At 45.6% G+C, this 16255-nt stretch overlaps 1 protein-coding gene across 1 annotated transcript in view; it reads right to left on the reverse strand.

Moving 5' to 3' along the window:
- The window catches only part of MYO1D (myosin ID), a 780763-nt gene that overhangs the window by 347838 nt on the left and 416670 nt on the right, over positions 1-16255 (reverse strand). Inside the window, exon 16 of the mRNA XM_069634169.1 lies at positions 7584-7791. Coding sequence (XP_069490270.1) covers positions 7584-7791 — 208 coding nt within the window. The remainder of the gene's footprint in view (positions 1-7583; positions 7792-16255) is intronic.

The raw sequence follows: 16255 nt of genomic DNA on the forward strand, positions 1-16255 counted from the left end.
AAAGGTGAGGGGGAGGGGTGCAGAAAGGGAGGGGAGGAACAAAACAAGTGACTATCGTACTAGGCCTGACAACGTTTCAGATAGTGCTGGAGGGAGGGGGTGGGCAACAGTAAGCAGATAGGGGAGCGACAGACGAGGTTGCTATCATAGTAGGTCCAGGGACAATTCTGATAGAGTAAGTGCATAGAAGAAAGTAAGGGGAGGAGGGGAGGAGATGGGAAAAGGGGAGGGGAGGAGAGAACAGAGAGTAAGCAGTCAAAAAGAGTGGAGAAGCAAGAGGGGAGAACGAATATAATTGCAGAAGTCAGTAGTAACACATAATGTTGCAAGCCAGGATACAAGATGAAGATGGGAACAGCATGATTCAGGGCCACCATGAGTACAAGATGCAAAGGAAGTCCAGCATGAGTGTTGAGAAAGGGTGATGCACCGTGAATCAATGAAGTCCATAAAAGTAAAATCCAGCATTGGCCACAAGCCGGTGATGGTGAAACCAGAATGTATCAGGACAGACTCCTGTGTGCAGGAAGGGGGGGTGCACAAGGGAACAACACGGGGGGACCACAGAGGGTGGGGATGGCCTGTTGGGACAGAGGGTGTAAACACATTTTGGTGCAAGCTTACCTGCTGTCTTAGCAGGGGGTCGGACCCTGGATCCTCCTGGTCCGAACAGGTCCAAACAGCAATAGCACTTTTCTTTGACAGACCAAAGAACATTGGTCTTCAAGAAAATTGGTCCCACCCACCGCACACTCCTACCCCCGCAGAGCAATAGCACACAGCTACCATTAGTATGGCTTTGCGACGTGGGTTTTTGGGTAAAAGCGGAGTCGCTGCCCAGCTCAGATGTAATCCCTTTGTGCCCTGCGGCCATGGACAATGTGCCCAAGGCCTGGTTGCACGCTATGTTCCACGGGCAGACCCGCAGCACACGGCCACACATTGTAGCCAACGCGGGGAGCGATTGCAGCGTTGGCCACTACTGACAGGGCCACTGTCTAATTGGCACGGAGTCGTGGGCACTACAGCTGGGTGGGTCATGGTTTCCACCCATGTACTGTGGGCAACTGCACCTAGATATTGCTGCAAGGAGCCCTGAAACAACTCCAGGCCCTGCCCTCTAAACATTGTGCACAGGGATAATTGGGCCACAGCCACAGTAACCGCTCGGTTCACTGACGACACTTGAGGCTCAGGGAGTCATGGCTTCCTACTTACATAACCTATACATTTAGGAAATGAGCGACTAAATACACCAGAAGCACGTCAGTCAAAGGAAGGTCATGGCTACTGTACAAAACCAAACACAATACTACAATTCAGCAGGTATGTTTGACTATAAGATCATAACTTGTCATCACCCCACCATTCGCTGCTCGCAACCTCACACACAACATCAGTAATGCGTCATCGTAAAACGACTGAGGCTTTGGTATTGACGTGTGAGAGACACTGCAGTTACAAAGTGAACTCTCTCCAGAGAGGACACTAACACACAATGCACTCTTAATGGCAGCTGGGGCTGGCTGCATTGGCGCCTTTTGTCCGGATTATCACGATTTCACGCATTTGAGACTTTGTGACTGCAAAAATGAGTATTTTGGTAATATCAATTACAACAGCCGCTTAACACCGCCGTATCCTTTGGGCTACCCCTTTTGTGACGTGAAACGCACACAAGCACATGTACACGGCAGTATCCGCGAACACAATCGACGTGTGTGTGCCCTTTTATGGGTCAGGCCCTGGGAGTGCACCTCGAGCCCCCTCACGGCTACGGTTTTCTGCGACACGTGCGCGCTTAGAACACGAGGCCCGGAGACCTCGAGGGAGCACATAACAGGTGACGGGGCATGCAAAGCTGACAAGGAAGGAGTGCCCGAGGACCAGCCAGGGTTGCCATGGCGATGCGCTGCAGGGCTAAACGTGCTGGATCTCATGGGAGTCTGGGATGTAAGTAGCCTTGAGTCAGATTAGCTGACAACGGTGCGATGTGCCAGTCCTATGCAAAGGCTGATCTTGCAGCAGACCTCGAAAATTAGGAACCCGCTACGACCACTAGAGGGCATCCGAATATTTGCCTCACCAATAATGCACTGCAGACATTGGGCCTCATCACAAGTTGGGCGGTATCTCGACTGGGATACCGCCCAACTGTAATTACATTACTGCCCACCTGTCTGGCGGTATTACCGCCGGATCACGGGTTGAGCGGTAAACGTAATTCCCCATTTGGTCCATCAATGGGGAATTTTCGGGACAAATTACCGCCGGCTCTATTACCACGCAGTAATTGCACCGAAAAAAATCAGCATTTTTCTGGCGTGTTTACCCCCAGCTCAGAGCTGAGGGTAAACACACCATACTCATGTTTGGGCGGACCTTTAAATGCGGCGGTAACAGCGTTACCGCCGCATTTAAAGGCTACCTACCGCCCAACTCGTGATGAGGCCCATTAGCTAAACGCCCATCTCCTTCACAAAAGTCCTTCCAAAACCCACGTGACTGTGTGTACACTGCGGGAAAAGCAACCCACTTAACACTAACTTCACTGCACGCCCTCCAGGCTCCCTTTCGCACCCACACCACCCAACGCCACCCTCCAAAATACCATAAGGCTGCTGAGATAACACTGCAGGAGGCCAAGCACCCCTCTGACCGAGCCATTACACTTAATGCACCCCTGCAACGGCCACCACAGTACAGTGCTTCTAGGCGTCCTTCCATCTCCCAGCTCGCCACACAGGCTATCCGCGAAACCTCACAATTCTCACTGACATTACACGCCCACCGAATGCCACGCACATGCACTGAAAGCGCCCTCTCAGTCACCTCATCATATACGCCCTGCAAGCACCCCCAACGGACTCTCAACGCCTTTACAAGCCCTATAAGCTCACCTCACGCTATAGAGGCATCACACACCTTAAACTATCGCAACCCTCTCCGAAACACCTCAGCTGCCCCACCTGACCAGAGGCGTAGCCAGGACAAATGGGGCCCGAAGCTAATGGAGTTGTGCCCACCTCAGTGACATTAACATCTGTAAATGCCCACACAGCGCTGCTGAGCGGGCATTTACAGATTTTGGGCGGGCCTTGCCCGCTCAGGCCCTACCCTGCCTACGCCTCTGCACCTGACTCTGCGTACAATAAGTTGGCACTCGGAAGGGAGTGCCCTGCCTCGTGTATCACTCAACCACTCAGCAGCCTCTTTCTTTTCCTCTACTAACCAAGTATCACAATATATCAAGAACACAGAAATTCAATATAAAATAGTGCAACGCATCTATTAAACTCTGGCCAAAAGGGGCTTAATAACTAACTCAAAATGATGGAGGGGACGTAATCCAATAGGAACACTCGGACACATGCTTTGGCTGTGCCCTTTGTCTATTATCAACGGGATTCAGGGAAGCTCAACATTATAATCACCTGTGCCCAGTCTGCTAGAAAAGGGGGTACATGAGTGGCATGAGCCAGAGCTGGAAATAATGCTTATTAGCACCCAGGTGGGGGGAGCCAGCCAATCAGATGGCTAAGAATGCAGGCTTGAACCGCCGGCACAAGCCCACATTCCAAGCTGCCTGACGGCCGGCTCACCCCACCGCCATCTACCCCCTACCCTCGTCACTTTTTTGTTTACTCCCCACCCCCTCCTACTTAGCATTTTCAGCGCGACGGGTGGCGCAGCCACATCTGCTCCTTCACCTGGCCTCTCGCTGGCCACCATGGAAAGGGAAGAGGGGCTCCATGGCAGCCTTCTTGGAAAGGGATTTTCCTTCCTACAATGGTCTGCCGCGCGCGTCCCGATGTAGGAAGGAAAATCTTTTTTTTTTTTAGCACCCTGGGTTACTGCTTTGGCAATCCGGGCTGCTGGGCCGTTATCCCTCGGTCCAGCCCCAGGAACGGGGGATGAACGCCATATTAACTATACACATAATGCTCTTGACAGCATGAACATCATTCTGATCAAGTGGAAAGCTTAGGGTCCACCCAACGTAAGTGAATGGAGAAATCTTTCAGAGCACACCTGTGATTTGAAGAGAAAATCATATAATTCATGGCAAGGGCTACATACACAGTGATGAGCGGTTCATAGAGAGAGTGGAGCAAAATTAGATGGAGGCTGCTTATTAACCATGGGTTTGTTGTTAAAGGTACATGGTTTAACAGAGTGAAAACAAAGGTGGACCTTTGGAGCACTTATAGTTCCAAAAAAACATGTACTGCGTTTGTGGAAAAGTAGAGCTAAACCTTCTTATGAAGACTGGTTGCATAACCTAGTGTTGCTTTCGGCAAAAGGAAAAGTTTCCTATCTATATTCATGTTAATGTCAATTTATTGGAAAATGAACACATTTTACTTAAACAAAAAAAAAGCATATATTATTCACTGGGGTCAATCCAACTTCTACACCCATATGTCTACCAATACCTACGAACCCTATTGATGCCTGAGGATTTACAACTATTTGAGGGAATGGTGAAGGAAAGACAAGTTAGGAGAGATTAACAGAAAACTGTAAGACATGTGGGTGTAGAAGTTGGATTGACCCCAGTGAATAACATATGCTTTAATAACAAAAATAGGAGGTATGGAGGAAAATCTTACTAACCCTACCTGTAAGACGGGTTTCCGTGCCTTAACAAAACGAGCGAATGAAACTGTGTGTGTCAGAATGTCCAAAGTAAAGTTTACCGTCCTGTGTCGAAATCCTAACCTGTCCCTCACAAGCTAAACTTAATATAATGTGACACAGGAAACCTGCAGCCCAGCTGTGCAGTTCAAACAAAAGTTCCAGAAATGTGCAGAAAAGCAAACAAAGGTTCCACAAGAATTACTGGGCTGCTTCCCCCCCAGAATCTTTCCAGCATTATCTAAAGTGTATTCTGTCTCTTCAATGCTCAAGACATGTCCTTATCTATGTTGGCAGACCTGCCTCCCAGGCCGGGTGACATGAAGAATGGCCTGGACTCTTTTTCCAAGCCGTCCTGAGGGTCCCAAACCCTTTGTGAGCCGACGAGGGGGAATAAACTGGCTCTCTTTCCCAGACGGTGCTGAGGGTCCCTGACCCTGTTTTCTCAATACCCCCGTCTTGGTCCACTCTCCTGCCAAGTGGGATATTCAACAATTTTCATTCTCACTGTTCTTCTCTCTGGTTTCACTTCCACCCACAGTCCTGGTTTACTCTCCTGCCAAGGTCTCTGAACGTTACTTGCGCACGTTAGCTTTGTATTTCTCTTTATCACTGATAGGGGTGCACCTGCCAAGCGCGGGTCCCATACCCCCACTTTGCTTGGTCAAACTCACTGTCCTCTTTATCTGATGTTTCTTGATGCCACAGCCTTTGTTTACTCCCCTGCAAAGGTCTGGAATGTGAACTCTAAATGCAAAGTTTGTATTTCCTCTCAATGCTCTTTGGGATATGTTTTCCCAATGTGAGTCCCAGACCCCCTTTACTGTGCTGCTGTACGTTGGCAAAGGTTAACATATGTTAGTGCTAATTTCACGTAGTGTTTCTCGCGTTCTTTGGGTCTCCCCAAACCCAGCCTCAGTTACCCTTGTACCTGCAGGGTACTGGCAGCCACTCTACCGTTGTGTTCGGGTATTCTGTGGCTTCTCTAGTTATTTAGAGCCTTCTCTGGTGTCCCGCAAGCTTCTCCAGCAGCCCAACAGTAGGTTTCCTGTGTTCTGTCAATCCCTGAGCCGGCGAGCATACTTCCTCCTCTACGGGAAGCTTCGTGCTTCGCTTCGTGGGATCCTTGGGGATGCGCTGATTTCCCCGACTCCGTCTGCTTCGCAGGTCTGACCTCCTTCGTGTAGCCTGCCAAGCTCCCGGGCCGTGCCGAGATGTATTGGACGCTATTGTTCCATTCCCTCTCCTGTTTCGAATGGCAGTGAGCCAATCAGTAGATTCAAATGACTAGACTGCGTGTCTTGGTTCTCAGCATTGATCTTCATTGCTCTTGTCCTCTTTCTCATCCGAGTGCGGTCATTGGATACCCTATGGGTGTTTTCCTTCCAAGTGGTTTCCACCCGAGATGTGTAGCAAAAGTACATTGGCTCATCTTGTGGGAGGGTAAGAGAAGGTTTTTGATGGGCTTACAGGGATGGCGCATTCTCCCGAAGTGGTCACTACTCTCAATGGGGTCCTCCCTCCCCATTAGATCCTCCCGCTGAGTACCACCCCAGGAGGACTATATGGTAGCAGCCTCATCTCCCTGGCCTCATGGAAAGGGGCTTCCCCATCTAAAGCAGTGGCAATACCTGGGGATTCGTCAAACAGGATAGATCGGCTATGCTCAACTCCAAAGAGGACTGTAGATGATTCTCTAAACTACCTTTAATGTCTCACAATCTAAATATAAAATTACATTGTGAAGTACCCCTTGATGAGTTGACACTCGTTAGCCGATATGCTCTGTACAATCTAGATGCTTACCCACATCCCTAAAAGCATGCAGGGTGCCCGAGATGTGCATGTGAGCTCCAGACGGCATGGAGGAACTGTATGCTGAAATGTTTACATTTGGAAGAAAGGTATAGCTTCATTGCCTAATATTCAGATATGTAGTCCTTACTCAAGTATACTCATTATGGGCCTCATTACGAGGCGGGCGGTAAGGGATTACCGGCACCGGTAAGGGCACCGGGGCCGGTAATCCCTTATCGCCCTACTACGAGTTCCCTTTGCGGGTCCTCCCTTAACGCCTGGTTTTTCCAGGCGTTAAGGACGGGACCCGCAAAGGGACTCTGGAGCTAATAAAGGTACCGCAATTTGCGGTACCGTTATTAGCGCCTTCCCCATTCCCATTGAGCCCTATGGGGGCTCAAATGGGAATGGGTAAGGGCCCTGGTGAATGGGGAATTACCGGTCCCGCCAACCTTGGAATGGACCGGTAATTGCTCCATTCACCAGGGCGGATCGGAACGAGTTTGGAGGCAGCCATGGCGCTAATAGCGCCATGGCTACCTCCAACCTCGTAATGAGGCCCACTGTCACGCCGAGAAACACTTGTGTATAGGCACGTTATAAATGCCATATCATATCATTGTTGAATACTGAAATAGTGTTATATATTGACCCCTCATGGTGTGTTACTATTAATGTGTGGAATTCAATTTGTTGGTATTCTATGTTAAAAATATAATACAAACTTTAAAAACAAAAAAATCTCCCAGCAGCCTCTCTGCCTGGGCATAGATTGCTATCATAAGTGGGCTATTTGCAATATCCATCACAAGTCACCAGGGACTCACCCAGTGGGCTTGACCAAACATATGTATATATGGGAAATGTTGCATTGATGCCGCAGAGTGCTGTACAACAAGGAGATACAGCGCTGTAATAACATAACAGGTGTATTTGTAGAACGCACGTTCACCCCCAGAGGGGCATCTTGGCGCTATTGCAGATAACAGATGTTTATTGTGTAATATGTAATATCAATACAATGACACAAATCGACTTTTAGGATGCACTTGGAAGGTTATAGAGACAAGCCAAACAGAGGGTTACAGTTACCATCTGCTCCTACAGCACAAGCCAAAATCACCCCCTCTCCTCCCCACGCCACCTACCTTCTGCAGGAAGAGGATGATGCGGGTGAGCATCTGCGCACGGCGCTCCTCCAGGGTGAAGAGGGTGCGGGGTGTGCGGATGAAGATCTTCGTCTTGCCGTAGGCCACGTCATGCTGGAAGCTGCAGCTTTCGATGAGCCGCTGCACGGCCGCCTTGTCTGAGCCCAGGTCATGGTTGGGCCAGGTGAACTCAGAGATCATCTTGTACCTATTGGAGAAGCAAGTAGGTGGTCAGCGGACGTCCAGTCTAGAGATCCATTGCAGGAGTGGCGGGGCCAAGTTAATACTGTGCGACAGAGCAGAAAACATGCTCCACCGCTAATCAAGAGAGCATACGGCAAGCAAGGGGCCGGCTACACTGCCATTTACTTAAAGGTGGTGGCATTGCCTAGCTGTGACTTCATGTCCTCTGATGTCTCTGCTGGTGGTGGTGTGCATTTCTTACGCTAATTGGTCAACACACTTATTGTTGGTCTCGAGTCCTAATTGAAGTGCTCTACGTTGACAAGAACACTGCTTTGTGTGATGGCAGAAGTCCTATGTTCAGTTAGGGAGGGCAGCCTGTGGTCTTGGAGTAAGCCCTTTTTTATAAGTGTGCTGGGGCGACTTCTTTGGTTTTCATTGCTCAGCATTGCTTGTGGTTATGCCGGTCATACTCTCCACGGAGGGATTAACAGGCTGGTGCTAGTCCCATTTCTAGACTAGATGTGTGGGTGCTGATATAAGTCCTATTTCTATGGTTGTATGCTGGTAATAGTGGTCTACTTGTATGCCAAGTGCACCTCATGCCAGTGTTTGACATATATCAAATGGCTTAGGGCTGTTACTAGAGCTAGTACCTTTCAAACTACTTGGGGCCTTTGGTGAAGTGCTCGTCCAATGTCTATGCAAGAGACACTAGTCCAGTTTCTGTGTTTATGGGGTACTTACGCTAGGTCTTTTTCTAAGACTTTGGGTTGTTGGAATTGTCAGTAACCCCATTTCTAAAGCCAAGCGTTTGTAATACTTGCTGGCACAAGTCCCACTTCTACCAATGATGGCTGCTGGAATTAGTCCTACCTCTATGTTCCAGGACTGGGAAGCGACTCTAGTCTAGTCACTCATTTATATGGTAAACCCACAGTGATGGTGCTTGGATTCCTGCAGTCAGTCCCTGGCTTCAGGCGGCAGCATCCTATCGGCTGAGACCTCAAGTTATCCCCAAGTACCTTAGAAGGTGCCTCCCCCGGATGTTGCGCCATTTCTCACTACAGGGGGCCGTTCTCGGTCACTGGTGTTTTCATGTATCCATTATAATTCCAATGCATGAGAGGGATTGTGACATTTTGAAAGTAAGGTTTACATTGAAAAAAAAGTGACAAATGACTTGGTATATGCAACTTGTGGTTTATAGTCATAATGTCGACAACAAAAATGTCGACAGTCAAAAAGTCGAAAAAAAAAATGTTGACTTTTTTTTTCAATGCATTTTTTTTTCGAAATGGGGGGGTTCCCCCCCCAGCCCCCCTTTTTTTAATTTTTTTTTATTTTTCCCTTTTTTTTTACTCCCGAACCCCTAAAATAAATATATAATTAAAAAAAACTAAAGTCGACATTTTTTTTTCTCGACATTATTTTGTCGACATTTTTGTCTGTCGACATTTATTTTTCGACATTATGACTCCCCACCGCAACTTGTTCATTTAAAAAATAGATTTCAATTTGGAAAACTCTTATGGTGAAATACATAGCACATTGTATTTTTATTTTATGCATTTTCACGCCAATTTTGTTATCGTGTTTATATAAAAGGCTATAAAATATTTATGCAATTAAAAAAACAAAGTATTGCTTTCCCCTTATTTTCCACTCTGCATAACATAAGCCATTTGTCATTTGATACTGTTTTTGAGCATTAAAAATAAAAGATAGATACTTTAAAAACAGCTTTACACTGATGCGAAGACATACCAATAGTGAACGCACTACGACCAAGTGAGATCAAAAGGAGGCAAACAATTAAAAAGAACGTAAGGCGAATAAGACAATTACGCGAGCTGCATAGTGGAGGGAGTGGAGGGAATGTAAATGTGCAGGGGCCAGTCCAATATAAACCCTCTTCAAGATTCAAGAAGATCAAAGCTGCTAATTGCCATCAAACAAAACGCTGCTTGAAACCAAGGAGTGTGGCCATTTCCTCGGTTGTAGGATTTCTTCTTCCATAGTTGAAAAATCATGTGCCATGGATCCACAAGGACTCAGCGTTGGCCCATGTACTCTCCTCTTTGTCCCAAACTGGCATTTAAATGACAATCCTTTTTTAAAGGAATGGTACGGCCAAAAAATATTATTGTCCCTATGGGTCGGCCATGTGCTTTTAATCATAATTCGATCGATCGTACAAACATTTCCTATGCACCTTACCCGAGTTTTTGTCTCTTGAACACAAGCAAAATCAGGCAGCAGGGCGCAGCCATTTTATGATAATCCTATCACTTGCCGCATCGCCCTGGGTGACATGCGTTTGCGGCACTAAATCATATCCCCTGCCCCTGAGCCTGACATCACTAGACGTGTACCGCCCATTTCACAACGCCAAAGCACGTCTCGTGTCAACATTCTCTGCACCTCAGCTAATGACGTGTCGCCATGGAAACGGCAGGAAGCCTCTTTCCTCGACAAGTATAAACAGAGCGTTTCAAAACACACAACAGCAGATTTTCTTTTCCATTCCTCTCGCTGTATTTCTTTGAGTATTCTGTGACTCGTTTCTGTGCTCTGGTCAGCTACCTTCGTTGCTTGTATCCCATGTGAACAGATACCAGTACGACCGCTATAAATTATTTTTGTTTCTTTACCACACAATGGCAACAATAATACCCTACCTGTACGAGCCCGAGTATTCCGAGGAGGAATTACTGGAAAGAGCAAGCTCTGTAGACAATGGGGATTTGGACAACAGTTGGGCGGACGTTTCAACAGATGAAGAGCCTGGGTCTAGTCGCATGGACGGTGTTTCCACCTGGTGTACCTGCAATCGGTGTGCACTAATGCCAACCGAGGTGGAGAACTGCTGCTGCCGAGAAAACTCTGGATGCCTGTCCTACATATCGTAAGGCGATCCACAGCCGCAATGCGTTACCGAGCTGCCAGACTTCACGGCAGTCTGTCTCACACGGTCCGTGTTGAGGATTTTGATGGTGCTTATGTACGAACTTCGCGCAACAGTTCGCCCTCGTAATCCAAGTAACGAGTAAGTGTAGTCTGGTTGCGATGTCAGTTAGGCCACTACTATTTCTTGGTTGTCCCATATATTCTCGTAACTTCAAGATATCATTGTCATATCCGTTTAGTATTGCAATTCTTTAGTAATAGTCACATAAAAGTCGTTCAATATTGTGCAGTGTCTAGTTAGCATTTTTCATGGCAAAAATGCCATTGCATACAAGAATTGTCATTGACAACTAAGGTTTAATACACTTATCTTCGTCATTTAAAAACAGATTGTATCTGTCTTTCATAGGTGGTACCAGCTGGTGGCCTATCGTTCGTACACATGGTGGCTTCATGGGAGGCTTGGACACCGCGTTCGACGAGTAATACCCGCCTGTGTCGTTGGCATCATTAGACAAACTTTCCACAGCGACAGTGGTCAGTACAGGGGATTTTCCCTCGCTGAGCTGCAACCAGACCTTTACAATGTCTAGTATTATTGTGCCATCAAAATAAGAAAACAAATAAAACGCAACATTTTTTTTATCAATGGTTGTTTCAGTTTTTAAGTGAATCAAGTGTGTCTCCATTCAGCAGTGTTCCGGTGCCTTGTCTGCACGCCTCTCGGCCCATCCATCCCACCCCCCACTATCAAAGGCAGTTAGCACCAGTGGATTTGGGCTGCCATGGGGTGCTGTCAGGGGCGCTAACGGCCAAGGTGCCAAACAACATGTACACTTAAAAAGGTATCCTACGCCAAGGGGCGATTGCTGACATGGCCTCCTCAGACCCCGTGTCTCCAGGCAGGCCTCCCCTGAAGCAGACCGTGCCCCTGCAATCCACATAATACCACGACATATACCCGTCATTCATTCACAAACACACCCCTTTTGGTTATTCTTTATAAACCACTGGATATTTACCATGAGAACATCTTTGAGCATAGCAAGTCAACTCGTGAACGTGCTACTCTGTGACACCTGAGTGAACTCGTCTGTGTGCTACCTGTGAATATCTCCCTGTTCTCCTGCCACTAATTACTCTGCTTGCTGAATCTGTTTGTTGGTCAGGGTAAGGGCACGTATCCTAATCATATATCCTTCATTTGTAAATTTATATCTATTCCGAAGTATCTAACTCTGTACTGCTATGTTAATTTGTATCATTGCTATTGACAAGAGTTTCTTTTTTTATGTTATCGATATATCAATTTTTATCAGTGTCAATTGGCATCGTATTGCATCCTTCGCGGACCGTGTCTATAGCATAAGCATGTTTCCTTTTCGTGCATGATAGAACATTCAAGGGACGAGTAACATGTTCTGATTTTCAACGCAACAATGAATCGTTTGTGAAATGTACCCTATAATAGAGCCGCACACGTTGCACTGGTTTTGCTGTGGCGCCCAAAAGAAAGCGTGCAATGAACAATTTATGGCCCAATTCATTCTTTCTCACATGCTTCTGCAAAATAACTTTTTAATAATGTTGACCTTTATTTTGCAGAATTTACAACAATGCCTGCATGTTCTATTTTCGGTTGCCCTTCGAAGACCCATGACAAATCCGAAGGCATTACAATGCATGTATTCCCTAAGACTTTTGATCGAATAAGAGAATGGGTCAGACGTTGCAGATATCCACAGGAAGACCTTGAAAGTAGAGTCAAACAAGTCTTGGAGGACAAGAGGTGTCATCTATACCCCATCTGCAGCCTGCACTTCTCCCTAGATATGTACGACACATCCTTGCACACAAAGAGGAATCAACTGAGAACAACTCGGAAATTGCTCCCAAACGCTATTCCGACTTTACTCGTGAAAATGCCGCCACATGTGAGTCACTCTTCCAGATTTAGCTTTATGCCTGTATTTTCGGTGTAAATGCCTCTTATAGTACTTTCCATATTTATGTGATTGAATAGCTGTTGAAATAATGACTCTTTTGCTAAACATCAGTCCTTGTTTTGTAGAACACACATAGAAAAATTATTTATGGGGACAGATAACTATGCTATATTATGCATTTCAATAAGTGTAATTTTCTCGTATTCAGTCTCCTTACATACCATTTTGTAATGTTGGAATTTCTAAATCGAATAATACTTTCCCTTTACCACTCCATGACTATCCACCGAATATGAAGGAACAAGATTCAACATCCATGTCTTGCCTGGAGTCATCAACCACTTCGAGCGCGTATCAGGTAATGTTACCTAGCTATTCTGTTCCAGACTGGTTTTATGCACAGAATTCTAGATAATGTGATCATATTTTCGCAACGTTTGATTGCATTACACAATGTTTCTTTACTACTTTACCGTTGATATGTACCTTTGTCGTCTTTCCAAATTGTGTGTCCTGTTTCCAATCTTTTCGACCTTACTAATGCAAGTACTGTGTTTCAGGGAGATGCTGAAGCTTCCACTACAATCCGAACACCCATCGTAGTAGATCCGGTGTCAGAGGTATGGGTCTTCATAGCTCAATAGGACGAGATAATCTGATCATATTTTCATATTGTGTAATTGTTTTACACAATGTTTCATTCCTACTTTACTATTGATATGCACCTTTGTCGACTTTCCAAATTGTGTGTCCCGTTTCAATCTTTTCGTCCTTACTAATGCAAGTACTGTGTATCAGGGAGATGCTGCAGCGTCCTCTACAATTACATTATCCATTGTGGTGGTTCCAGAACCAGACCTTACAGTTGATCTGGACCCAGAGGTATGCGCACTGACAGTACCATCAAATGGAAGAAAGTCAGTCTAATTAGATGTGTAATGCCAATGACTTATTTTAAATGGATACTATTTTTTGTAGGGATGTATACAAGATCCGTATATTGAACCGGAGGAACGTGTATCTGAGTCGGTGCGCCAGTTTGCTGATGTTAGAGTAAAGAAGGTTTCAAAGAAAAGAAATACGAATAAGGTTACTTATAAACACTTTCTATTGTTGGCAATAGTTGTTTGCTAAGGCCTTCATTATATGCTTTTTTTAATGTCAATTGTACAACACTGTATCTTGGATTTACACTGAACATCCCTTTTCCTATCTGTCCTGTAGTTGCCCGATGGAGTACGGACTATGCAGACACAAACAGCGATACAAATGACAGATGCTGCTTGCCAAACTGTTTTCACCATGGATGAACTATTAATTGAGGCGCGTCGTGTTCACACTCGAGATGCCTATGTCCAATGGCCAGAAAATGAATTTAATAAGGCCGGCGATTCCAGCAAAGTGTTCTTGGACCATTGCTACAATGCGCCCGCTCTGCCAGAGGAAGGTGAAATTGAATTTACAGATGATAGTTTAACATTATTAGATGAGCACTTGACACAATCTACACCCGCCAAAAAAATGCCCCCCAAAAAACAGTCCACATTGATCTTTTCTCCTACCCATCGTCAAGTAACAGATGTTGAAATGACAGAAACTGAAGCATCAACACTATTGACCGACGAAACAGACAAAGATATCGACTATAGTATGTCTGGTTTGGCTGATATGTCCACAACGGTTCACTCCGAAACCACAGTGTTGCCAGATGACAGTATAATAAAAGAGGCCAAATACATAGTATTCGACAGCAGCTTGATGGAGATTATACAGATGCTGAAATGTGCATTCAGTGGGAGGGGAAGTATGTGGAAAGCCATTGGTGAGCGTGACTCGTCTAACACAAGGCAGTAACTTCAAAATACATGCAACCTGTGAAAAGTCACATAAAGCATTTTCATGGTCCGCTCAACCGATGCTGGGGAAACTGCCAGCTGGCAATCTACTGTGTGCAGCAGCTTTACTTTTCAGTGGCTCCAGTTTCATGAAGTTATCCAGTTTCTTTCAGTTTGTGGGACTCCATTTCATTTCTAAAACACAATACTACAAATACGAACATGATTATCCATTCCCTGCCATTAGTGCTTCTTGGAGAATTGAACAATTGGCTATTCAAAGTACATTCCCCGACAAACGGTTCAGGCTAGCCGGTGATGGACAGTGTGACAGCCCCGGATTTTCTGCTAAGTACTGCACCTACCATCTTCAGGACACGGAAAGTAAGAAAATTGTGAGTTCGGTGGTCGTGCAGGTGTCCCAATGTAAATCCTCAGTGGCCATGGAGAAACTTGGTTTTATAAAATCACTGGAAGATCTACAATCGAGGGGAATGCAAATCGACCTCATAGGCACGGACAGACACGTTTCAATAGCCAAGACAATGAGAGAGCAGTATCCAAATATTAAACATCAGTTCGATGTATGGCATGTTGCCAAATCAATCAATAAAAAAATCTCGGCTGCAGGGAAAAAAAAAGGTTTGGAAAGTATTTCGCAATGGTCCCAGTCTTTCAGCAACCATCCTTGGTGGAGCTCAAAAACGTGATGGGTCTACTGGAAAAATGGCGGTCACTAATGCACCACTGTTCCAACGTTCACCACTGGACAGAAAACCAACATTTTCACCAATGTGAACATGGCCCTTTGTCCCCAGAGGAGGCACGGAAGAAGAAGTGGTTGATCCCATCTTCACCTCCACACAAAGCCCTGGAGAAGATTCTGTTTGATAAAACTCTATCAAGAGATCTTAAGGGACTCATAGAATTCTGTCACACAGGAGATTTGGAGGTGTTCCACAATATGTGCCTAAAGTACAGGCCAAAGAGATTGCTTTTTGGCATCCATGGGGATGAAATGTTGGACTTTTCTTGCGGTATTAGCGCATAACGAGGATGTGGGCCGGGAACAATCTAGGACTGCAGGAAACTGAGGGATGCTTCGCTACACTATGGCCTTTACGAAAAGAAGCAAAGAATGGGTTGTCAAACCAGTATATGAGAAAATGGAATTTGATTTTGTGAAAGATCTTATTGTTAATGTTGTCGAGATGCATACTCATGGAATCGCGCACAAATCTGTTCAGAGCACACATACATTGCCACAAAACATTGCCAGCGTGCCGTGTCCACCCAAAGCAGAGCTTGTTAAATCGTTCAAATCCCGGTTGAAATGATTACCGTCTGTTTCTATTTTTGCAAAAAATGTTTCTATAAACTGTACAAATAAAGTATGCATTTTGTCTTTTGAAATCTATCCTCTCAGTCCCTTTGTTAAAAATATATTACAATTATTACGATTGCTTTCACATTTCACAGTTTAGTTGAGATACTGTGGGACCTTCATTTTTCGTGTAAATGACCAATGGGTAACAGTGTGTAAGAATATTTGGGTTTTGGCAGTTGACTTCCAATAAAGTTGTGCAAAAAGCTGAATAACTGCTGGACCTACAAAAGGGATTAGACCTAGGCCACAAAACATTCTAGGCACACAAGAAGTACTGACTGTGAAAACATGCCATGGGGTAGGAGGCCATGAAATAAGCAGAGGTGGCCCTATTATTAGACACATTTTGACTCAGTTTTTGTGTTACACCGACTATAATTTGGGAATAGGGGGCATTCTGTCATTGGCAAA

Source organism: Ambystoma mexicanum, chromosome 13, assembly GCF_040938575.1.
Source record: "Ambystoma mexicanum isolate Mex_15411 chromosome 13, UKY_AmexF1_1, whole genome shotgun sequence".
Lineage (NCBI taxonomy): Eukaryota > Metazoa > Chordata > Amphibia > Caudata > Ambystomatidae > Ambystoma > Ambystoma mexicanum.